Here is a 26,208-nt window from a genome sequence, read left to right as displayed (position 1 = left end):
AGATAAGATGTCTGGGGGGGAGTACCACTTTAACCTCTTTATCAGGATTTTTATCATTGCACTTTTGTTTATTTTTCCTCCTTGCTTTCTAATAGCCATAAAGCTTTCAGCTTTAAAACTACAGACCCATATAAGGGCTTTTTGTTTGTGTCAGCAATTTTTCTTTCAAAATCTACAGTGAAACAAAAAAAATATATTTATGTTGCAGTGCACTTTTCGGTAAAAATTATCTAATTTCTGTAGGTCTATACAGTTACAATAATACCCAATTGGTATAGGCTTAATTTTATTTTACTACCTTTCAAAAATAATAACTTTTTGTATGAAAATGAACCCCTTAAGGACCTGGGTTTTTTCCGTTTTTGCATTTTCGTTTTTTTGCTCCCTGCCTTTAAAAAATCATAACTCTTTCAATTTTGCACCTAAAAATCCATATTATGGCTTATTTTTTGCGCCACCAATTCTACTTTGTAATGACATCAGTCATTTTGCCCAAAAATCTACGGTGAAATGGGAAAAAATATCATTGTGAGACAAAATTGAAAAAAAAAACGCTGTTTTGTAAATTTGGGGGCTTCCGTTTCTACGTAGTACATTTTTCGGTAAAAATTACACCTCATATTTAAAATACAAATACAAATAAAATACAATAAAAATACACATATGTGGTATCACCGCGTGTGAATTCTAAAAATATACCGCTTTTTACACCGCACGTTCAATGGCGTATGCGCAAAAAAATTCCAAAGTCCAAAATAGCGCATTTTTGATCACTTTTTATACCACAAAAAAAGTGAATAAAAAGTGATCAAAAAGTCTGATCAGAACAAAAATGGTACCGCTGAAAACTTCAGATCACGGCGCAAAAAATAGCCCCCTGAACGCAGAAAAATAAAAAAGTTATAGGGCTCATAAAATGACAATTTTAAACGTATAAATTTTCCTGCATGTATTTATGATTTTTTTCTGAAGTAATGCACAATCAAACCTATACAAGGGGTATCATTTTAACCGTATGGACCTACAGAATAAAGATAAGGTGTCACTTTTACCGAATAATGTACTGCGTAGAAACGGAAGCCCCCAAAATTTACTAAATGGCATTTTTTCTTCAATGAATTTATTTTCCGTTTCGACGTGGATTTTTCGGTAAAATGACTAATGTCACTGTAAAGTAGAATTGGTGGCGCAAAAAATAAGCCATAATACAGATTTTTAGGTGTAAAATTGAAAGGGTTATGATTTTTTAAAAGCAAGGAGTAAAAAACGAAAATGCAAAAACGTGAAATCGCTCAGTCCTTAACCCCTTAAGGACAGAGGGTTTTTCCCGTTTTTGCACTTTCGTTTCTTCCTCCTTACCTTTTAAAAATCATAACCCTTTCAATTTTCCACCTAAAAATCCATATTATGGCTTATTTTTTGCGTCGCCAATTCAACTTTGCAGTGACATTAGTCATTTTACCCAAAAATTCACGGCGAAACGGAAAAAAAAATCATTGTGCGACAAAATCGGAAATAAAAACGCCATTTTGTAACTTTTGGGGGCTTCCGTTTCTACGCAGTGCATATTTCGGTAAAATTACACCTTATCATTATTCTGTAGGTCCATACGGTTAAAATGATACCCTACTTATATAGGTTTGATTTTGTCGCACTTCTGGAAAAAATCATAACTACATGCAGGAAAATTTATATGTTTAAAAATGTCATCTTCTGACCCCTATAACTTTTTTATTTTTCCACGTACAGGGCGGTATGAGGACTCATTTTTTGCGCCGTGATCTGAAGTTTTTATCGGTATGATTTTTGTTTTGATCGGACTTTTTGATCACTTTTTATTCATTTTTTTTAATGGTATAAAAAGTGACCAAAATAAGCTTTTTTGGACTTTGGAATTTTTTTGCGCGTACGCCATTGACCGTGCGGTTTAATTAATGATATATTTTTATAGTTCGGACATTTATGCACGCCGCGATACCACATATGTTTATTTTATTTTTTTTACACTGTTTTATTTTTTTATGGGAAAAGGGGGGTGATTATAACTTTTATTAGGGAAGGGGTTAAATGACCTTTATTAACACTTTTTTTTTACATTTTTTTTGCAGTGTTATAGGTCCCATAGGGACCTATAACACTGCACACACTGATCTCCTATGCTGATCACTGGCGTGTATTAACACGCCTGTGATCAGCATTATCGGCGCTTGACTGCTCCTGCCTGGATCTCAGGCACGGAGCAGTCATTCGTCGATCGGACACCGAGGAGGCAGGTAAGGGCCCTCCTGGTGTCTGATCAGCTGTTCGGGACGCCTCGATTTCACCGCGGCGGTCCCGAACAGCCCGACTGAGCAGCCGGGATACTTTCAGTTTCACTTTAGAAGCGGCGGTCAGCTTTGACCGCCGCTTCTAAAGGATTAATACCGCACATCGCCGCGATCGGCGATGTGTGGTATTAGCCGCGGGTCCCGGCCGTTGATGAGCGCCGGAACCGAAGCGATATGATGCAGGATCGCGGCGCGATCTCGCTTCATATCGCGGGAGCCGGCGCAGGACGTAAATATACGTCCTGCGTCGTTAAGGGGTTAACTAAAAACCCAACTCTCGCAAATGGGAGTGGATAAGGGTTAAATTCCCTATCCTATGTTTGTTGTTGACATATAAGTAACATGTGTACCAAGTTTCATGTTAATATCTTTAGTCGTTTGAAAGTGATGCTGGAAAATACACACATACATAGACACACACACACTTTTTTTTACTAAGAGTTGAGTGTAGGTTTCTTTGTGAATTTTAATTCCCTAAAAAAAAAAATTCCACGGTATTTCCTACATTTTGCACTTTTCCCTACATTTTGCTTTTTTTTTACACATGCTCTGATCTGTCTGGTTTTTCTCAGCTGAAATCCACCATATTTTTTATGGAAACCTTAGTAAATATGTTGGGTTTTTGTGCAAATGTCGGGGACGCACCCCTTTTTGGTGTCCACGCCACCTTTTTCGGGTTTTCTTAGTAAAATGGACAGTTAGTCGAGTTTTTTTCAATTCTGGCATAATTTCTGGCGCAAATTCTGGCGCAAATTCTGGCGCAGACAGAATCAATGCGCGAGAATCTGGTGCACAACTCGAAAAAACAGGTCTAGTTTGCAATAGTATATGAGGGCCATTGAGTTTTATATACATATACACTTATTTTTAGTCCCCATAGGAGACCAATATATGCAATCTTTAAAGTACAGATGAGAAGTCAGAGATGAGCAGGTGCGTTACACAAGTTAAAAGCAGTGACATTTCAAAATGGCTTCTTTCAGCTCTTCAGAGAGTCGGAAGAAGCCATTGAGAAACATTGTTGCTCTTAACTTGTGGAACCTACCTGATCAGGTTCCTGTGATTTCTCAGCTTACTGAGCTAGCTGGGATGAGTTTTTTTTCAGTTTTAGATTCTGTAATTAACTTTGATTGTGGCATCTAAAGGGTTAATGCTGGACATCGGCATGATCGACAATGTCTGGCATTATAAAGCATGCTCTGCTCCTAAGTGCACTTCATGCAGTGGGAGCCGTCAATGGACGCAAATGTATGGTGATTAAAAGGTTAAAGTCGAAGTGATGACTAGAGGTGGTAACTTATGGTAACTGGCAGCTTGCTTGAAGAAAAACAGAATACAAAATCCATTAGTGCAGTGTTACATTAGTGCAGTGTAAAATTAAGAGAATACTGTAAGAACTATTGTGAGCATTGAGTGCAGTCTGTGTTTTTTTTTCTTTGTTTTTTTCCTCTTTCTCTGTCTGGGAGGAATACAGATGGAGAGAGGGTAAAGTAGCTAAATAATTAGCAGCTGATAAATTGCAGCTGCTACCAGACAGCTAGCCATCTGCATTCCCTTCCAGGAAATGGAAGAGAGAGGTGGGTTGTGGTAAATATAAAAGCAAGCACACTAACGATTGTTTGAGCTAGCGATAGCGATTGTTTGAGCTAGCGATTGTGTATATAAGAGTGTGAGTATACAAGTAAGTGTAAGTATAAAAGTCAGAGGGACTTAAAATTAAGGGACATGTAATTCAGGGAGTTTAAATTGAAATATATATATATATATATATATACCGTATTTATCGGGGTATACCACGCACCGGCCTATAACACGCACCCTCATTTTACCAAGGATATTTGGGTAAAAAAAGTTTTTTACCCAAATATCCATGATAAAATGAGGGTGCGTGTGTGCGCGTGTATACCCCGATATACCCCCAGGAAAGGCAGGGGGAGAGAGGCCGTCGCTGCCCGCTTCTCTCCCCCTGCCTTTCCTGGGGTCTAGAGCGCTGCTGTCGGCCCTTTTTACCCCCTGGTTATCGGCGCCGCTGCCCGTTCTGTCCCCTTGACTATCGGTGCCGGCGCCGATAGCCAGGGGGAGAGAAGCGGCGCCGACAGCCAGGGGGAGAGAAGGGGCAGCGGCACCCATTGCCGGCGCCGCTGCCCCGTTGCCTCCCCCCATCCCCGGTGGCATAATTACCTGAGTCGGGTCCGCGCTGCTTGGGTCCGCTGGGGACCAGCGTCGTTTCTATGCACGGCGCGGCGCTCTGACGTCATGCGCCGCGCCATTCAGCGCATAGCAACGATGGAGGCCTGGAGCAGCGCGGACCCGACTCTAGAGGAGCAACTGGCAACACTGAGGCGCATTGACAACCTGGAGAGGAGTCTCCTGCTCACTGGGGGACATGTATCAAAGATTTTACCCCTGTTTTGTGTGTATTTTTTCGCGCAAAATTTTGTGCAAGCCCTTTTTTTTGCGCATTTTTTTGCGCATGTTTTGGTAGAGCATGTCCTCCAGATGTGGCCAAATCAGGGTACCTTGGAGCTGCATATATAGTACACATGGATTTATTACCTGCGTACTTTTCCTTTGCACCAAAAATTTTGACGCAAGTGCGTCTTTTTCCCCATAAATATAAGCCAACTTTAACTGCACGTAGCAATCCTTTCTATTTCTGAAGGAAACTACCACTAAGGAACCACCAGAATGTTTTAACTTTCCTATCTCAATTCCTCATTTGGTTTGCTTTATATTGCTTTTTACTCCTTGGTTATTCCAAAGCACTTTTAAAATAATTTGCATATAGAATATTTGTTTACAGTTCAGTTATTCATTAGATCACTTGTATATTGGTATTGTTATTTTATGATCCAACAATTTAATACATTTACATAGGAAATGTTTGATAGCTTACTTATCATTGAACAAGCTCCGTCACATTAAAATAGCTTTGTAATCCACTTAACACTGTAGATTATTTTCCTTTTATTTTTAAAATTTACTGCTTTCCGTTATACTTTTCCCCAGCGCCCGGTAAGATGATGGCTATCACTGATAGCCAGCCATCTTACCATGTGACCACGGGGGGTTTCATCCCCCCCCCCCTCCAGCGATCGCTGCTATCAGCTAGTCAAATCTGACTAGCTGATAGCAGCGTTTCGCTATGAGAATACTTAGCAGCTCTGCTAAGTGTCCCTTACCCGTCCCCTGGCGTCACTTACCCGGCCATGCGGTGTCCCGAGCTGTCCCGTGCGAGCGGCATCCTCCAGGCGGTCCCGGGGGTGGTGCGTCCCCGCGGTGAGTTTGCAGCAGCAGGGCGGCATCTTCATTGGCAGCAGTGAAATCGCCGTAAAGCGATCTCACTGCTGCCTCTGGGAGTATCAAAACTGCAACTCCCAGCATACCCAGACAGCCTTTGGCTTTCTGGGCATGCTGGGAGTTGTAGTTTTGCAACATCTGGAGGGCCACAGTTTGGAGACCACTGTATAATGGTCTGCAATCTGTGCTCTTCCAGATGTTCCAAAATTACAAATCTCAGCATGCCCACTCTGTCGAGGCATGCTGGGAGTTGTAGTTCTGTAACATCTGGAAGACCACAGATTGGAGACCATTATACAGTGGTCTACAAACTGTGGACCTCCAGCTGTTGCAAAACTACAACTCCCAGCATGCACGGACAGCCAAAGGGCATGCTCGGAGATGGAGTTTTGCAACAGCTGGATGTTCCCCCCCTCCCCCCAAATGTGAATGGACAGGGTACACTCACATGGGCGGAGGTTTACAGGGAGTGCTGCAAGATTGAGATGCAGCAAACTCGCTGTGAACCCCCGCCTGTGTGACTGTACCCTAAAAACACTACACTACACTACATATACACATACCGCTACACAGCCCCCCTCCCCAATAAATATGAACAACGTCTGGTACGGCACTGTTTCCAAAATGGAGCCTCCAGCTGTTGCAAAACAACAACTCCCAGTATTGTCGGACAGTCATTGACTGTCCAGGCATGTTGGGAGTTTTGCAACAGCTGGAGGCACCCTGTTTGGGAAACACTGGCATAGAATAACCCTATGTCCACCCCTATGCAATCCCTAATTTAGGCCTCAAATGCGCATGGCGCGCTCTCACTTTGGAGCCCTGTCGTATTTCAAGGCAACAGTTTAGGGACACATATGGGGTATCGCCGTTCTCGGGAGAAATTGCCTTACAGATTTTGGGGGTCTTTTTCTCCTTTTATCCCATTATGAAAAGGAACAGTTGGAGTCTACACCAGTATGTTAGTGTATAAAAATAAAATTATTTACACTGACATGCAGGTGTTGCCGCATACTTTACATTTTCACAAGAGGTAAAAGGGAAAAAAAGATCCCCATTTTTTGGGACACAATTTAGCTGGAGTACGGAGATACCACATATGTGGGCGCAAAGTGCTCTGCGGGCTCACAACAAGGCCCATAAGGTAGAGTGCACCATGTACATTTGAGGTGATTTGCACAGGGGTGTCACAGATGTTAAATGAAGAATAAGGACATTGGTATAATTGATGTGTTATAATTGGGTGCAATAAGTGGTATTATTGTGAGATTAAAACTCTACATAATGAAGAAAAAAAATTCTAAAACTAATAACGAGGACACACTTACTGTTTGGGTGCAGATACGCTGCAGACAAAGCTCCTACTAAATAGAGCTGCGGTGTAAATTTATGCTCTGAGGAGAATTCTAAATTTAAACGCAATTCAAGAAAGTAGCTGCGCAAGAATGATAAATTTAACGCAGCTGCGCCAAATTTAGACAACAGGCAGAGGGGTAAAAAACTTCTATTATACACTGGAAATGATACATGTCCCCCACTGAGCAGATACTCTCTGGGGTAGAGGCGGGAAAGAATAGTGGGACGGAGGTGTAGGACAGTCAGACAGTTAGCTGGGTTACAGTTAGAAAACGGGGTAGAGGGAAAAGTGTCAGGGAGGCTTGTCCTGAACTGGCACACCCCAACAAGTTTGCTCGGTTGGCAGATGAGGGGGATGCCATTTCAGAGCTAGCAGTACTGCAGCAGGACTCTGCCTCTGACCGCCAGGGGGGTGTCTGCTCCAGTAAGGAGGGAGGGAGGAGTGCAGGGCAGGCCACACAGGTACTGGTAGTATTGGGGGATTCAATTATTAGGGGGACAGAGAGGGCGATCTGTCACAAAGACAGGGATCACCGAACAGTGTGTTGTCTTCCTGGCGCTCCAGTTCGGCACATTGCGCATTGGGTTGACAGGTTGCTCTCCAGCAGTCATGGTACATATTGGCACCAATGACAAAGTAAGAGGTAGGTGGAGTGTCCTTAACCCCTTAATGACCAAGGATGTATATTTGCGTCCTTGGCCGGCTCCCCTGGGTCGGTCCCGGCATGTATCTAATGCCGGGACCCGGGGCTAATAGCGCACGGCAGCAATCGCGGTGCCGTGTGCTATTAACCATTTTGATTCGGCGTTCAAAGTTGAACGCCGCTTCTAAACCGAAACTGAAAGCTGCCCTGCTGCTCAGCGGGGCTGATCGGGATTACCGCAGTGAAAATGCGGTGTCCCGATCAGCTGGGACACGAGGTCCTCTTACCTGCCTCCGGCGTGTCCCCTTGGCGATTGATTGCTCCAAGCCTGAGATTCAGGCTTGAGCAATCGACCGCCGATAGCGCTGATCATTGCAAAGCTATGGCTTTGCAGTGAACAGTGCTGGCAATCAGTGTGTGCAGTGTTATAGGTCCCTATGGGAGCTATAAAACTGCAAAAAAAAGTGTAAAAAAAAGTTAATAAATGTGATTTAACCCTTTCCTTAATAAAAGTTCAAATCACCCCCCTTTTCCCATAAAATAGAAAACACCATGTAAATAAAAATAAATATAAACATATGTGGTATCGCCACGTGCATAAATGTCCGAACTATAAAAATATATCATTAATTAAACCGCACGGTCAATGGCGTACGCGCAAAAAAATTCCAAAATCCAAAATATCGTATTTTTGGTCGCTTTTTATATCATGAAAAAATGAATAAAAAGCGATCAAAAAGTCCGATCAATACAAAAATGGTACCTCTAAAAACTTCAGATCACGTGCAAAAAATGGGGGGGTTAGGGACACAGGACCGGGCACAGCTGAAAACCAGGGGGGCTTTGACAGGATCGGGCACAGCTGAAAACCAGGGGGGGGGGATACAGGATCTGCCTGTATCTCGCACTGCCTGTGTGTGCGCGCTCCCTGCGCTCGTTCACAGGCAGTTCGTGCCTGCGCATAAGCTGTATGGCATACAGCAGAAATCTCCTATACTGAATACAGGCACGCTTTACAGCCGGTATCTGGTATGCTGCAAAATCAACACTAGTCTGTCTGGCTAAAGACAGACAATCCCTACTGGTGGCTATTTCTGGATTTAATTTCTGGGGGAAATTGACATTTTTTAAATAAATTTATATTGCAAAAAGCCATCATATGATTAGTTCTATAACATATAAAAGTCTCAACAATGACAGTGCCTCTTTAAAATGGGGTCAAAAAGTGACACCGGGAATTATAGACCTGTTAGTTTAACCTCCGTTGTATGTAAATTGTTTGAGGGTCTTCTAACAGATGCTATTTTGGAGTATCTTGATAAAAATAAATGTATGACTCCATATCAGCATGGCTTTATGAGGGATCGCTCCTGTCAAACTAACCCGATCAGCTTTTATGAGGAGGTAATCTCCAGACTGGACCTGGGGGAATCGCTGGATGTCGTGTATCTGGATTTTTCCAAAGCATTTGATACTGTTCCACATAAAAGGTTGGTGCATAAAATGAGAAGGATTTGGCTGGGGGAGAATGTGGGTAAGTAACCGGCTCAGTGATAGGAAACAGAGGGTGGTTATTAATGGCACTTATTCTGATTGGGTGACTGTTACTAGTGGGGTACCACAGGAGTCTGTCTCGGGCCCTGTCCTATTTAATATATTCATTAGTGACCTTGTAGAAGTAGCAATCTTTGCAGATGATACTAATCTCTGTAAAGCGATAAACACAATAGAGGACAGTGAACTGTTACAAATTGATCTGGATAGGTTGGAGGTTTGGGCTGGGAAGTGGCAGATGAGGTTCAACACTGATAAATGTAAGGTAAAACGCATGGGGAAGAAAAATCCGGGCTGGGATTATGTATTAAATGGGAGAACACTTGGGACGACTGACATGGAAAAGGACTTGGGAGTCTTAGTTAACAGTAAATTTAGCTGTAGTGACCAGTGTCGGGCAGCTGCTGCCAAGGCAAATAAAATCATGGGGTGCATCAATAGGGGAATAGATGCCCACAACAAGGAAATAATTCTACCGCTGTACAAATCACTAGTCAGACCACACATAGAATACTGTGTACAGTACTGGGCACCAGTGTACAAGAAAGATATAGTGGAGCTGGAGAAGGTTCAAAGACGGGCAACCAGAGTAATACGGGGAATGGGAGGACTACAGTACCCAGAAATATTATCAGAATTAGGGTTATTTAGTTTAGAAAAAGAAGGCTTAGGGGTGACTTAATAACTATGCATAAATATATCAGGGGACCGTACAGAGATTTCTCCCATGATCTATTTATTCCCAGGACTGTTTTCATAACAAGGGGGCATCCTCTACGTTTAGAGGAAAGAAGGTTTCTATACCAGAACAGATGGGGGTTCTTTACTGTAAGAGCAGTGAGACTGTGTAATTCTCTGCCTGAGGAGGTGGTCATGATGAACTCAGTAAAAGAGTTCAAAAAGGGGCTTGATGCATTTTTGGAGAATAATAACATGACTGGTTATGTATACTAGATTTATAGGGACAGAACGTTGATCCAGGGATTTATTCTGACTGCCATATTGGAGTTGGGAAGGAATTTTTACCTCGAGTATGAGTTTTTTTTTGCCTTTCTCTGGATCAACTCAGTAGGGACTAAGTAGGGATATAGGTTGAATTTGATGGACTCTGGTCTTTTTTAACCTTATGAATTATGTTACTATGTTACATTAAGCCCTTTATGACAAGGCACATTTTTCTTCTGACAATTAGAGATAATCTTTTTGTGTTACAAGTTGTCATTTTCATTGGTTCACTTTTCTTTATCATAAGAAAGAAGTCAGAAAAAAAATGATGTACAAGGCAAAATTTTAAAATATGGGTTTCAGGGTTCAAAATAAGGAAAGACTCATATGCAAACTTCCTTCTCTGGGCCAGTATGATTCCAACTATACCAAACTTGGATAATTTTTGTTTCATTTTATGGTTAATTTTTTATTTTTATTTTTTTACTTAAAGAGGAAAAAAACTAAAACTGTTCATTGCCATGTTCTGACCCTTATAATTTTTTTGGAGCTGTGTTAGAGTTTATTTTTTCTACTATGAGGTGCTTTTTATTCCTTTTTATTCCATCTCTGACTCTTATCCAACCCATGATGTACATGTATGTAATATGTCTGGAAGGGGTTAGAATAAAGGTGCATAAATGTATCCCTTTTGGTGTTAAAAGGCACACAGAGCTTTTTCTAAGCATTCCAAAAATTCTTCATTTGTAAGAGCAGCAACAGGTTTTGAGGCTGGCAAGTTAAGACTCAATAGCTTTTTCCAAGCGTTCCAAAAATTCTTCCTTTTTGGGAGTTACAACAGGATTGGTGTCTCCAAATTTGCTCCATGTAATTTTGTAGTCATAATTAGGGTTGAGCGGCATAGGCCATATTCGAATTTGCGATATTTCGCGAATATATGGACGAATATTCGTCATATATTCGCTAAATTCGCATATTCGTAATATTAACGTTTTATTTTCGCATGTGCGAAAATTTGCGTATGCGAAATATAGCATATATGAAAATTAGCATATACAAAAATTAGAATAAGCGAAAATTTGCATATGCTCGCACAGTAGTATTAGAGCCTTCTTTACACCACACAAGCTGGAAGCAGAGAGGGGGTGATCACTGTGTGGAAAAAAAACCGAATATTCATAATTACGAATATATAGGGAATATTGCGAATATTCGCGAGCAACACTAGTCATAATTCCTGAACTTGGGCCCTGACCATGCCTTACTTTCTGTTTGCAGAATTACAACAGGATTGGTGTCCCAAAACAGTGAAGAGGAAATAGCTTTCTAACATATAAAAGTTGGAAAAATTATGTATAAAATTGCAAGCGCTGAGCCCAGTGATCCAAACTTTTGAAAACTTTTTAAAAGTTTAGGTAGTTCAAAAGTCAAAGTTATGGATACATGTGGTAACCCATGGTGACTAGCAGCTTGTTTAACTTCTTCAGGACGCAGAGAGTACAGTTATGCCCTTGCGTCCTTGTAGTTAAGGATGCAGAGCATACTTGTACACCGTGCATTCTTCTGATAAAGGGTGATTGGTACTATCTCGGACAGCACTAATCACCTTTATTTTACAGGTCAATAATGACTGGAAAAATGGAGGGCGTACAGGTACGCCATTCGTCCTTAATTCCCAGGACGCAAGGGCGTACCTGTATGCCCTTCATCCTTAAATGGTTAACCATTTAGATGACGGACATCAGAGCCAGCTTGATCACTCTTAATGCTATAATTGGTTATTTATGTTACACCCAGCTACATAAGCAAGGTTTTTTAAAAAACTCAAAAAATACAGGTAACTTGGTATAAAATGTCTCACACTCAATGCTATAAATGCACATTTTTGTTAATACAGGTCAGCCCACTGCACAGTGCTTTGCTTAATTTGCTTTGTATAGTATTGTGATAGCTTTTATGGCTCATTCTGCAGTCACACTGCTGGGACTTTTAGTGAACCTAACTGCCCTTAAATGGCTTTGTATTGTATTTGTGAAAACATGCTGGGATCAGAAGATCCAAAGATGGGTTTTCTGTGTACTGCATACTGCTCAGCTTTTTATCCAAGAATCGAGGCCACAATGCAGTGCATAAGGTTTTATCAGTCTCTTAACCCCCCCCCCCTTTGCTGTCTCCTGATTAGCCTTGGAGCTGTATGCAAGCAATCATTGGCTAACCTGCAGTCATGTGATCTTGCCATTAGCTGAAAAGTATGGTGGGCTACCCTGTCAGTGGTCAGTGCTCCTACTTTTGGATTCACTTCAAGGAGGTGTTTTTCGGCACCTTTAAAAGCAAATGCAAGAAGCAATTGTCTGAACTTGTGAGTGTATCATACAAGTTGGTTTCATTTAAATTTTTACTTCTGTTTTGACAGTTTATCTACAAATCCCCACACCTAAGATGGCCTCCATGTTGGAAAATGCAGTCCAGTGTACATCTTACACAGTGTATTCAATTCATGAACAGCAGTTCGAGGTTGTATATTCCTGTACGAGAGGTGTGCAAGTTGTTCATTTGGAAGCCCAGATCTTGGATCTAGAGGAGCAACTGGCAACACTGAGGTGCATTGACAACTTGGAGAGGAATCTGCTGCTCACTGAAGTAGAGATAGACGTGGGGTAAAGTTGAGGGAGGATAGCGGGTTGGAGGTGCAGAACGGTCAATCAGGAAGCTAGCTGGGATAAAATTAAAAAACAAGGTAGAGGGAAAAGTGTCAGGGAGGCTAGTCCTGATCTAGCACACCCCAACAAGTTTGCCCGGTTGGCAGATAAGGTTGATGTTAGTTCAGAGCTAGCAGTACTGCAGCAAGACACTGCCTCTGACCGTCAGAGGGGTGCCTGCTCCAGTAAGGAGGAAAAGAGGAGCGCAGGGCAGGCCAGACAGCTACTGGTAGTTGGTGACTCTATTATTAGGGGGACAGACAGGGCAATCTGTCACAAAAACCGGGATCATCGAACAGTGTGTTGCCTGCCTGGCGCTCGAGTTCGGCACATCGCGGATCAGGTTGACAGATTACTGGGAGGGGCTGGAGACCCAGTGCTCATGGTACACATTGGCACCAATGACAAAGTAAGAGGTAGGTGGAGTTCCCTTAAAAAGGATTTCAGGGACTTAAAGGGGTACTCCGCACCTAGACATCTTATCCCCTATCCAAAGGATAGGGGATAAAATGTCTGATTGCGGGGGTCCCGCTGCTGGGGGCCCTCGCTTTCTACCATGCGGCACCCACCTGTAATGGCTTCCGGAACCGCTGGAGGCTCTCAGGCTCATTCCATCCCGACCACGGGGACGTAAGATCATTATGTCACGACTCGACCCTGTGTGACGTCACACGCCGCCCCCTCAATGCAAGTTTATGGGAGGAGTCATGACTTCACGATCTTACCTCCGTGGTCGGGATGGTGTTAGCCTGAGGGCCTCCAGCAGTTCCGGAAGCCATTACAGGTGGGTGCCGCATGGTAGAATGCGGGGGTCCATAGCGGCGGAACCCCTGCGATCAGACATCTTATCCCCTATCCTTTGGATAGGGGATAAGATGTCTAGGGGCAGAGTACCCCTTTAAGGCAAGGACCTCCAAGGTAGGATTTTCTGAAATATTACTTGTACCAAGAGTCACACCAGAGAGGCAGCGGGAGATCGCTTGACATAAGGACACAAGCGTTCATCCACCAGGATTACCACCTATTGTGGCAGAGACATAGCTGGGAACCATAGGGGTCTGGTGCAAAAAACTGTCCTGGGCTTCCCTACCCTGGACAACCCTGTCCCTCAAACCTGGACGAACCCTTCCCCCTTCCCTGAGGCTGCACAAAAATATCAGGGACTACAGCAAGTCTTAGAAGCTGGTGTAGAAAGGAGGGGTTTGGGTTCATGGAGAATCGGGCCGACTTCTCTGTCGGATACCAGCTCTACTGTTGGGATGGGCTGCACCTCAATGGGAAGGGTGCAACTGTGCTTGGGGGAGAAGATGGCCAGAAGGGTGGAGGAGTGTTTAGACTAGGGAATGGAGGGGAAGGAATCTACAGCATAGAAGGGTAGAAATAGTGAAGATAGAGAGCTGAGGCTTATTAATGTACCTGGGGGTGGAGTGGAGCGAGGGGTAAGAATAGTTTGTAGGGATAAGCTTCATAGGGGAAATTCCAGACACATTTTGAATTGCATGTTGACTAATGCCAGAAGTCTGACTAATAAGACTGATGAACTGGAGTTGGTAATATGTAAGGTAAATTATGACATAGTGAGTATAACAGAGACATGGTTGGATGATAGTTATGCCTGGGCGGTCAACATACAGGGTTAAAGTCTATTTAGGAAGGATCTGAAATTTTTTTAAGGGGGAGGTGTTTGCCTTTTTGTAAAGTCCAGTCTGAAGGCCACACTGCGGGAAGATATATGGGAGGGAAACGATAATGTGGAGTCATTATGGGTAGAAATATTTACGGAAATAAAATTAAAAATGCAGAGCTGACATTGTGCCAAAATCCATATTTTCCTCATCCCTTCTCTTATTATAGCCCTGTTGGTAGGCTTGTGTGAGCCAAGCCTGGCAAAGTTCTAATGTTCCGCAAACCACTTTTCCACAAAATTTCTGAGCATGACTGGGTTTTGTGGGTTTGGCTCGCTTATCCCTGGTGTTAATGGTGTGAGCAAATAACCAGATACTGGGTGCAACACAATTTTACTTGTAAAACTTCAAATAAAAACAGAAGTCAAAGATTGTTTCACAAAGTCCCAGGCTGAAAGGACAACAAGCTTTTTGTTTTATGTGCAGAGAAGATGTGTTTATTGCAGTGTATCAGTGACTAAAGTTGACTTAAAAATAAAGACTTCTTTGTATAGGAGTTCTTAACTCAGCGGTCAGGTCTATCCCCCGACTTGGAAATTGGTTCTGTTAACCAAACTGGGGCCTCCAGACAAGAGATGCACGATTTTCTCTGTGTGGTATCAGGCCCTTTGACTGAACTTCTAGAATAAAGACATATTTTTCTTTGACATAAGGGCACAAGCGTTCATCCACCACCCAGGATTACCATCTGTTGTGGCAGAGACATAACTGGAAACCATAGGGCTCTGGTGCAAAAAATTGCCCTGGGTTCCCCTACCCTGGAAGACCCTGTCCCTCGAAACCTGGACGAATCCCTTCCCTTCCCCGGCTGCCCAAAAATATCAGTGACTACGGAACTGATGGGACACAGTCAAGAGAATACACAATATAGTTACATAAGTAGTTTGTAAGGTTGAAAAATAGACAGGAGCCTATTAATTTAAACCTGAAATTACTGTGTTGATCCAGAGGAAAGCAAAAAACTAATTCCTGAATCAATGTTCTGTGCCAATAAATCTATATCAATAACCTTCAATAAAATATTTTTTTTAAGAAAAATTTCCAGGTCCCTTTGAACTTGTAAGGCCCCTTTCACACTGTCGTTGCGTCCCTTCGAGAACGGCCGTTAAAGTCTATTTTTTTTTTTGTCACTTTAATGGCCGTTCTCATGGCGGGGAGAACGGACAACAATGGGTGCCGGCGGCTCCCCTTTACTATTATAGGGGCCGCCGGGACCCGTTATTTTTTGACGGGAACAGCGGGAGAAAAAGACAGCTCTTGCAGTAATTTTTCTCCCGCTATTCCCCGCGGCTCCTCCGACAGCCATCACACTGCTATGTGCTAATGGCAGTGTGAAAGTAGACTAAGGCTGCATTCACGTCTCACTTTTACATTACGGGTGCGGGATCCGGCTTCGGTCAGGGCAAACCGGGCTCTCCCGTACCCCAGCCAGACCAGCGCTAAACTTCATTCACTTTAATGAGCCGACTGGAGTCAAACGGTGACTCCGGTCGGCTCATTTTTGACCCGTATCCGGTTTTGTGACCGGACCTAAAACCGTAGTATACTACTGTTTTAGGTCCGTCATGAAACCGCATACGGGTCAAAAATGAGCCGACGGGAGTCACCATTTGACTCCGGTCAGCTCATTAAAGTGAATGGAGTTCAGGGCTGGTCTGGCTGGGGTACGGGAGAGCCCGGTTTGCCCCTCCTCCAGCCAGATCCGGCACCCGTAATGTAAAAACAAGATGTGAATGCAGCCTTAGTCAGATATTACAGCATCATGTGGAAGAGAGTTCCATAGTTTTACTGCTTTTACAGTAACGAACCCCTGCCTGTGCAGGTGTAGAAACCTGTTTTCCTCTAGATGTAGAGGATGCGCCCTTGTTATACAGTCCTGGGTATAAGGTTGGGTATCTATGCCCCTTTTGATGCACCCCATGACTTCATATGCTTTGGCAGCAGCTGCCTGACACTGGCCACTACAGTAAAATTTACTGTTAACTTAAACTCCTTTAACCCCTTAAGGACTCAGCCCATTTTGGCCTTAAGGACTCAGACAATTTAATTTTTACGTTTTCATTTTTTCCTCCTCGCCTTCTAAAAATCATAACTCTTTTATATTTTCATCCACAGACTAGTATGAGGGCTTGTTTTTTGCGCGACCAGTTGTCCTTTGTAATGACATCACTCATTATATCATAAAATGTCTGGCGCAACCAAAAAACACTATTTTTGTGGGGAAATTAAAACGAAAAACGCAATTTTGCTAATTTTGGAAGGTTATGTTTTCACGCCGTACAATTTATGGTAAAAATGACATGTGTTCTTTATTCTGAGGGTCAATACGATTAAAATGATACCCATTATTATATACTTTTATATTATTGTTGCGCTTAAAAAAAATCACAAACTTTTTAACCAAATTAGTACGTTTATAATCCCTTTATTTTGATGACCTATAACTTTTTTATTTTTCCGTATAAGCGGCGGTATGGGGGCTCATTTTTTGCGCCATGATCTGTACTTTTTTTTGATACCACATTTGCATATAAAAAACTTTTAATACATTTTTTATAATTTTTTTTTTAATAAAATGTATTAAAAAAGTAGGAATTTTGGACTTTTTAAATTTTTTTTCGTTCACGCCGTTCACCGTACGGGATCATTAACATTTTATTTTAATAGTTCGGACATTTACGCACACGGCGATACCAAATATGTCTATAAAAATGTTTTTTACGCTTTTTGGGGGTAAAATAGGAAAAAACGGACGTTTTACTTTTTTATTGGGGGAGGGGATTTTTCACTTTTTTTTTACTTTTACATTTTTTTACATTTTTTTTTACACTTGAATAGTCCCCATAGGGGACTATTCATAGCAATACCATGATTGCTAATACTGATCTGTTCTATGTATAGGACATAGAACAGATCAGTATTATCGGTCATCTCCTGCTCTGGTCTGCTCGATCACAGACCAGAGCAGGAGACGCCGGGAGCCGCACGGAGGAAGGAGAGGGGACCTCCGTGCGGCGTTATGAATGATCGGATCCCCGCAGCAGCGCTGCGGGCGATCCGATCGTTCATTTTAATCGCGAACTGCCGCAGATGCCGGGATCTGTATTGATCCCGGCACCTGAGGGGTTAATGGCGGACGCCCGCGAGATCGCGGGCGTCAGCCATTGCCGGCGGGTCCCTGGCTGCGATCAGCAGCCGGGATCAGCCGCGCATGACACGGGCATCGCTCCGATGCCCGCGGTTATGCTTAGGACGTAAATGTACGTCCTGGTGCGTTAAGTACCACCTCACCAGGACGTACATTTACGTCCTGCGTCCTTAAGGGGTTAAAGTCCTTTTCCATGTCAATAGTCTCCAGTGTTTTCTCATTTAATACATATTCCTAGCCTGGTCTTTTTCTTCCTATGTGCATAACCTTACATTTATCAGTGTTAAACCTCATTTGCCACTTCTCAGCCCAAGCCTCCAACCTATTCAGATCTATTTGTAACTGTCCTCTATTATGTAAACCACTTTAAATTATTTTAGTATCATCTGCAAAGATTGATACTTTACTATATACTCCCTTTACAAATTCATTAATAAATATATTAAAAAGAATTGGATTTAAATAGGAGCTCCAGAACTGATCTTTTTCCGGATCCTAATACATCACACTGCCGCTTATCTAATCACTGACCGAGGCGGGATATCACTGTCGCCAGCGATTACCCGACCTGTTGTCTGATGCTTTAGCCCCCGACACCAAGAAAAGGGTCACATTAGGTGGTAAGTAGAGTTTTTTTTGTTTTAATGCCGGCAGCCTGGGCAGGATTTAAAAAAAAAAGTTGTAAACAAGAGTACTCTTTAGTCAAAAATTGTGTGAAGTATATATACACCCTCAAGCTGCTATCAGTCCACACTGAAGGGATATCATCTATAATCCACCTTTGAGAGGGATAGAATAACTTAGTCAGAAGGGAGAAAAAGGAATGGTGAGTTTATGACAAAACAAAATGAGCAAATAGAAAAATAATTATTTCTAAATTAGTGCAAGAATTTTTGTGATAAAAGTACAGTAGTTTTTATGCATACATTTTCTATCTGTTCCTAGTAAAGCTGGATGCTAATCAACATAGCTGTCACTATGTGGGTCATTCAGCTTTCAACAGATTCCTGAATGTCTTATTAGCTTTGTTGTCATTCAGAAGTCAGAGAAAGCTTTGGCTATTCAAGCATGCTGGGAGTTGTAGTTTTGCAACAGCTGGAGCTGCAGTGTTTGCAAAGCAGTGTTACCTTTAGCTGTTGCAAAACTACATATACTCCTATACTGGATACCAACTTGCTTTATGGCCGGTATTCAGTATGCTGCAAAATACAGAGTAGTCTGTCTGCATAAAGATAGATGAACCCTAGTGGTGGCTATTTTCATTTTTTATTTTTTTTGTAAAAAAAATAAAAAAAATTTAAAGTCATCTTCTCAGTAGTACTACAAAATATAAAAAGTTTTTCATAATGATAGTGCCTCTAAGTTAACCTTCAAAGTGTATTCAGTCTTAATCAAGTCCTAGAGACTTTCTATTTTTTGTCCAAGCTATTCTTCCTCTTCTCATATGCTTGGCAGTAAAATATATGTTTTGTGAACAGAAAAACCTTTTCAGTAAATTAAAGTTCATTTTGTAAGTTCACAGTTGTGTTGAGTCACATTTACGTGCACTAACCTCTTGGGCACATCTGTACCCAGATACCACAGGAGTGCTTCGGTGGCATAGACTATACTGCACAACATGCAGACCCCCCATTGGCAAAGATTGCTGAGGTCATGAGGAAGGTGTACAGGGTCCAGCTATTACCCTCTAGCTACAAATACAACTCCTAGCTGGCCCTGCATAACATCTGTCAGCACGCATTGAGCACAACACGTGCACAGTGCAAAAAATGTCTCATCTTCTACTGGACACTGTATACAAAATCATTCAGGTTTTCTGAACTATCACCAGTGCCTATGGGGGGAATAGACCACACACGAATATTAAAAGGGACCTCTGTTACAATTTTAGATGGGTAAAGTATGTGCACCCCAGCAAAGTAGCGCACTAATTTTTTATTTATGGTGGATTTGTGCTGCTTTTAAAGGTGTATTCCATAGTTACATATTCTATAGTTACATTCTATCAAGTTCAACCTAAAACCCTACTGTGTTGATCCAGAGGAAAGCAAAAGCCCCATGAGGCTGATGCCTATTGTCACTGGATCAATGTTCTATTCACATAAGCCTAGTATTCTTAACTTGTAATAATAAATTCTCCATAAAAACATCCAGGTCCCCCTTACATGTGTTTATTGAGTCAGACATCACAACATCATATGGCAGAGAGTTCCATGTCTCACTGCTCTTACAGTAAAGAATCCTCATTTGTGACAATGATAAAACCTTCATTCCTCTAGACGTTGAGGATGCCCCCTTGTCATGGTTACCGGCCTAGGTATAAAAAGATAACTAGAAAGATGTCTGTACTGTCCATTCATATATTTGTACATTGTGATCAAATTGCCCATAATATGTATTTTCTCCAAACTTAATAACCCCAAGTTTAATAATTGTTCTTGGTCCTGTAATCCTTACATACCATTAATTATCTTTGTTGCCCTCCTCTGCACCCTCTCCGGTTCAGCCATGTCCATCTTATATGTAAGTGCCCAAAGTTGAACACCATCTCCTTAATCAGTTTTTAAATTGTAGGGCATATAAATATATATGATTTTCAAACTTGCCTTCTTCTTTTTATGTTACAGCTGCTTTTTTTCTCTTCCTCTTTACTGCTTTTGTCACACACTCTCTCTCCGCGGAAGAGGGATGTCATCTTCTAGGAGCCTTTTCTTTATGTAAACATAATCACTGACACTTCACACACACGGACTGGCCTATCCGGATACCGTGAAATTTCCCAGTGGGCCGCCGGACCTGGGGCCGCTTTGAGGTGTGGTTGCGTCACATTAGGGACATGTTTGTGTCCCAAAAAATCTTTTCGGGACACAAGGATGCCCCGGTTACCTCTCTGAGGCCGCCGGCCCTGTGTTAACTTTAAAAACGCAGGGGCCGTCGGGAGGTAGCGCATGCAGGGACGTCACTGACTTCCCGTGCGTGCACCCATAGTAACAGAGCCGAGCAGAGTGGAGCGGTGAGGAGGACGCCCGCATGGTAAGTGACCAGCGGCACGTCCTCTTCAGTATTCCGACCACCGCTCTGGGGTCACGATCTACCCATAGGCCATAGCAGTAGATCGTGACCCCGGAGAGGTGGTCGGAATACTGAAGTGGGGCAGTAAACAAGCACACAGCCTCCAGCCATACACTGTATATGGCTGAAGGCTGTGTGTCTGTGGGGGAACTGTACTGCACCTAATGTGGGGGAACTAATACTGCACCTAATGTGGGGGAACTAATACTGCACCTAATGTGGGGGAACTAATACTGCACCTAATGTGGGGGAACTATACTGCACCTAATGTGGGGGAACTATACTGCACCTAATGTGGGGGAACTATACTGCACCTAATGTGAGGGAACTATACTGCACCTAATGTGGGGGAACTATACTGCACCTAATGTGGGGGAACTATACTGCACCTAATGTGGGGGAACTATACTGTACCTAATGTGGGGGAACTATACTGCACCTAATGTGGGGGAACTATACTGCACCTAATGTGCGGGAACTATATTTTACCGTTTTATGAACAAGAAAATGACAAAGTGATGGTATAATGACGCAACACTATGAGGCTGGTATGTAATTTTTACAGGGCTGGTTTTTACACCCAGTCAGGCCCTGCACACACACACGCACGCACGCACGCACATATAAATAATATTATGCGTTTAAGCTGTACTGTATCAGTGAGTCATGCACAGTGTTGAGTTGCTTGCTCACAGTCAGTGTATCTGAATTGTCCATCACAAATCAATTGCCCTCCCTGCTGAAAACAGGAAGATAAGAAAGGTTTAGTCCAATGCTGAAAAAGTCAGATGAGAAAATCCATTTAACTATGTTGTACGTAAATTGTTTGAGGGTTTCTAAGAGAAGCTATTAAAAGGCACTGCCGGTAATGGCGGACATCAGCAATTGTGCTGATGTCTACCATTAATCTTTCGGATGCCATAATCAATACTGATCATGGAGTCTGCGATTGTGGCAGTTCTGATGGCTGATGGGTGATCTGACCCATGGCACGACAGTGGAGTTCCAATCATCCAATATGACAGATGGATGTCCCCTCACATGCCTTTGACCGCTCTCACTGGGTCTTCTTCTCTAATCTGCATAATAGCATACTAGTAGTAGATTGCTGATAATACTGATAAGTGCTATGCCTATGCATAGCACTGGACATTAACAATCTAATGATAGCTATAAATGGTCCCCTATGGGGACATAAAAAGTGTAAAATAAATGGTTCAAAAATAAATGTGAATAAGCCGCTCCCCCAATAAAAATTAAAATTGCCCCTTTTTCCCATTTTACCCCAAAAAGTGTAAAAAAATATGAATAAATAAATTTTGCATCAGTGCATGCATAAATGTCCAAACTATCAAAATGTTATCTAAATGATACCTTTTAATGAACTATGTAAATGTAAAAAAAAATTTAAAAATCCAAAACTGCTGCTTTTTGGTCACATTACATTCCAAATAAAATTAATAAAAAGCGATTAAAAAGTCATATTTGCAAAAGGTTCCAATCATACCAAAAGAAACTTCAGCACACAATGCAAAAAATGATCTCTCATATAGTCCCGTATATACGGAAAAGTTAGAAAGTTATAGGTGGTCAAAATAGGGCAATTTTAAACATACTTATTTATTTATTTTTTGTTAAGTTAGAATTTTTTTTAAAAGCACTAAAGTTAGTAGCATATAAACTTGAATATGATTTTAATTGTATTGACCTACAGAATAAAAAAAACATGCATTTTGTTAGTTTAAACTGTGTACAGAGTGAAAACAAAACCCTCCAAAATTTGCAACATTTCCCCATACAAATATTATTTTTTGTCTTTTTTTTAATCAATTTGTTTGTAAAATAAGCAATGTTATTACAAAGTACAAATGGTCACGCATAAAACAAGCTCTCATATGGATCTGTGGATGGAAATATAAATAAGTTATGGGTCTTAGCAGGCGAGGAGGAAAAAACGAAAATGCAAAAATAACATTGGATGTGTCCTCAAGGGCAAAATGGGCTGTGTCCTTAAGGGGTTGAAGGCACAGTAGACTGCAAATACTTAAAAAACTTAATAAAATACATTTTCGGATCAAGACACAATAAGATTTTGGTCAGAGACAAGCACCTTAGGGGACAGCGACCTCCCAAACAGAGTACAGGTAGCAAAGGTATTCCTGCTCTGGGAAACAACATGAAGTCAGCTTTCTCATTAGCTCATCAGTGCCCTCAAAATATCTCTTTCCCTGTCCTGTAGGAGCACAACAGAGTACCACAAGTAGAAGAACTAATGGTTGGTGGTTTGGAGTATCAAAAGAATGCTAAAAAAAAAAAAAAAAAAATGTCAGAAAAGAGGTTTACAGTTCTTTCTCACAGTTTTTAAAAAGTGCTGAGATGCTGTACAAACATTTTGGGGTAATAATGCTGTAATCAGTTAATTGCTGAGGTATCTGGGACCTCAAATGGGTTTTCTATGATGAAATACCCCTTTAAAGGGATACTCCAGCGGTAAACAAATGTTTTCAAATCCAGAGTAGAAGCTAATCCCCATAGTAAACTTCTCCTGCTCTAGACAGTTCCTGACATGGACAAAGGCGGCAGCAGAGAGCACTGGGGTCAGACTGGAAAGAACTCAACAACTTTCTCTGTAGTATACAGCAGCTGATAAGTACTGGAAGACTTAAGATTTCTAAATAGAAGTAATTGACAAATCTGTTTAACTTTCTGGCAGCAGATTTCCACCTGAGTACCCCTTTAACTGGTTCACGATACTGACAAAATAACCTTTGTAGTGACTAGCTGTGAGTATATATGCAGTATGTGGACAGCACGCACAATATAACTCCTGGCATAGATTTAAAGTGTACTTGCTATTTGCAAAACTGTTTACATAATGTAGATAATAACATCATATGTATGTTTGTAAAAAAAATATATATATTTTTGGGGGGTGAAAAGGTGCTATCTTGTTCCTGCATCTATTGCCTGTGTGTCTCTGTGCAGTGGCAAAATACAGGAAGTGTGGGCAGAACAAACGGGGCACTGTGCTGTGCACTGAGGCTCTGTGACATACCCCATATCTCACAGCGGGCTGATTGACAGGCCAGGAGCATCCAGAGAGCCCTGCTTATCCCACCTCCACACTTCCTGTATTTTGTCTTTGCATAGAGACACATAGGCAATAGCTGCAGGAACAAGATAACACCTTTTCACCCTGAAAAAATACCCTTTTTTAACCAATACATAGTTTTATTTTAGTTTTTGGCCGATTTCATTATTTGTTTTTATGGCTATTGGAGATGGAGATTCCTTTTTTAATTAAATTTCATAGGGTACCATTAAAAAACTAAAATAAAAAAATTCAGTAGTGAAGGAAAAAATTGTATCCAACGAAATGTATCTTTTTTATAACAAATTTTTTATACATTTTTTAACAGGGATCAATTTATATGGGCGGGCAGGGCACTAAAAATGTAGCCGACAATAATAAAAATGTAGTGTGTGTGTTTTTCACTTTTTTTTCTTTTTTTTATGTAGTACTACTACTCCCAGCATGGAACACACTGTTCCATGATGGGAGTAGTAGTACCTGTACTAATTGACAGATCGCCAGGTTCGTTGCGATCCTCCTGTATAATGTATGGATGCGGCCGACTGCTCTTCTATGGTCCCCTGCACTGACGTATATATACACCTATTCATATTTTCCGCATATTTTCCGCATAATCACAACTCTCTGTGGGATATATGAATATGTGTATATATACATCAGTGAAGGGAACCATGGAAGAGCGCCGGCCGCATCTATACATTATACAGGACGATCACAGCGGATGTCAGTAGTGACATCCGCTGTGACCTTTAACTGCAGGTACTACTACTCCCAACATGAAGCACACTCTTCTCCATGCTGGGGGCTGTAGTACCTGCATTAATAGACAGATCGCAGCGGGTGTCTGAAGTTACACTCGCTGCGATCTGTCTGTTAATGCAAGTACTACAGCTCCCAGCATGGAGAAGATTGTGCTCCATGTTGGTAGTAGTAGTACCTGCAGGTAAGAACAGATCACAGCGGGTATCACTACTGACACCTGCTGTCATCGTCCTGTCTATAGCAGAGATGCAGAGCAGCTTTCTCCTGTGCTCACATCTCTGAACTATACTCCGGCCGGCCACTCACTCATTCATATTTCCCTCAGAGCTGTGATTGGCTTCAACCATCCGGCCAATCACCACTCTGGGTGGAAAATATGAATGAGGGATGTTCTATTCACATCACTGGCCGGAGTACAGAGCAGAAATGTGAGAGCTGTATAGAGCCGCTTGCATCTCTGCTATATTATGGACGATCGCATCGAGTGTCAGGACTGACACCCGGGGCAATATGTCTATTTGTACAGGTACTACTACTCCCAGCATGGAAAAGTATGTTCCATGCTGGGAGTAGTAGTTCTACCTAAAACATTTTGGAAAAAAAGTGAAAAACACACACTTTATTAAATGGTCCCTTGCTTCTAAATGAAAACGAATTTTGTTTTAACAAAAATAAAATTTGCTTTTCACAATTTAGTAGGCATGTACAATTCGTTTTGTTGCAAATTCGGATTCATTCGGATGTAAATATTTCGTACATGCGGATCAATCCGAATGTACGAAATATGAACAATTCGGACAAAAACTAATTACGTCTGAAACTAATTGCACAAGCCTACTAACGACATATATAAAGAATAGATCCGAAATAACAAATTTATCCAAAAGCCGAACAGTTTCCGAATAGAACCGAAAAAATATATACGAATGCATCCGAAAACAGAATAAAACTAATTACTGTATTCCGAAGGTTTAACAGAACCAAAAAAAATGTTATCCGAAAAAAACTAAACTAAACAAAATTTTTGGTTGTGCACATGTCTATATATTACAAACATACATATGATGTCATTGTCTACATTATGTAAAAAGTTTTTCGCAAATGACAAGTACACTTTAACAAAACATAACTCAGCAGATCATTAGAAAACTGTACATAAGTTGATTCAGAATTGCTATTCATTATAAAGACAGACTGTAATATTTTACTTTATTCTTTCAGGACATTGATGTACTGGCTGAGAAAGAGAGCACTACTTGAAAGAACAATCATTGTCTGAACAGCTGAAGGGGACATTCCTAATTTTAGTTTTCTCACTAAAACACCTAAGAATTATTAATGTGTAATAATTATTAATTATTCATGTGTTAAATGTTGTAATTGCAAGGGGAGCAATTTTTCTGGAACCTGAAGGTGGTATAATACCATCTAAGAAGGGTTTTACCTATTGCCTCTTGATGGATAGCACTTTTGAATATTTTATAAATGTTTGAGAAGGTCCCCAGCAAGTTATCCCAGAATATGAAAGCAGGCATCACAGACGCCTATTATCTGAATGGGAGTGAGCTTGAGAACACCCCCTTATCGTTTAGAAGGACATAATAGAAGGATATCCCCCTTTA

The 26,208-nt window shown here is 41.6% G+C and overlaps 1 protein-coding gene across 4 annotated transcripts in view; it reads left to right on the top strand.

Annotated features, from left to right (window-relative positions):
- LOC130293838 (izumo sperm-egg fusion protein 2-like) overlaps positions 1-25,917 on the top strand; it is a 127,358-nt gene extending 101,441 nt beyond the window's left edge. For all 4 annotated transcript variants that reach the window (XM_056542998.1, XM_056542996.1, XM_056542997.1 and 1 more), the window contains one exon: positions 25,808-25,917. In XM_056542998.1, coding sequence (XP_056398973.1) covers positions 25,808-25,865 — 58 coding nt within the window. In that variant the 3' untranslated portion in view covers positions 25,866-25,917. The remainder of the gene's footprint in view (positions 1-25,807) is intronic.
- Positions 25,918-26,208: the final 291 nt, after the last annotated feature.

Source organism: Hyla sarda, chromosome 10 (assembly GCF_029499605.1).
Source record: "Hyla sarda isolate aHylSar1 chromosome 10, aHylSar1.hap1, whole genome shotgun sequence".
Classification (NCBI taxonomy): domain Eukaryota; kingdom Metazoa; phylum Chordata; class Amphibia; order Anura; family Hylidae; genus Hyla; species Hyla sarda.
The sequence above is the reverse complement of the archived record's forward strand: the minus strand, read 5'-3'. Positions and strand labels throughout refer to the sequence as shown.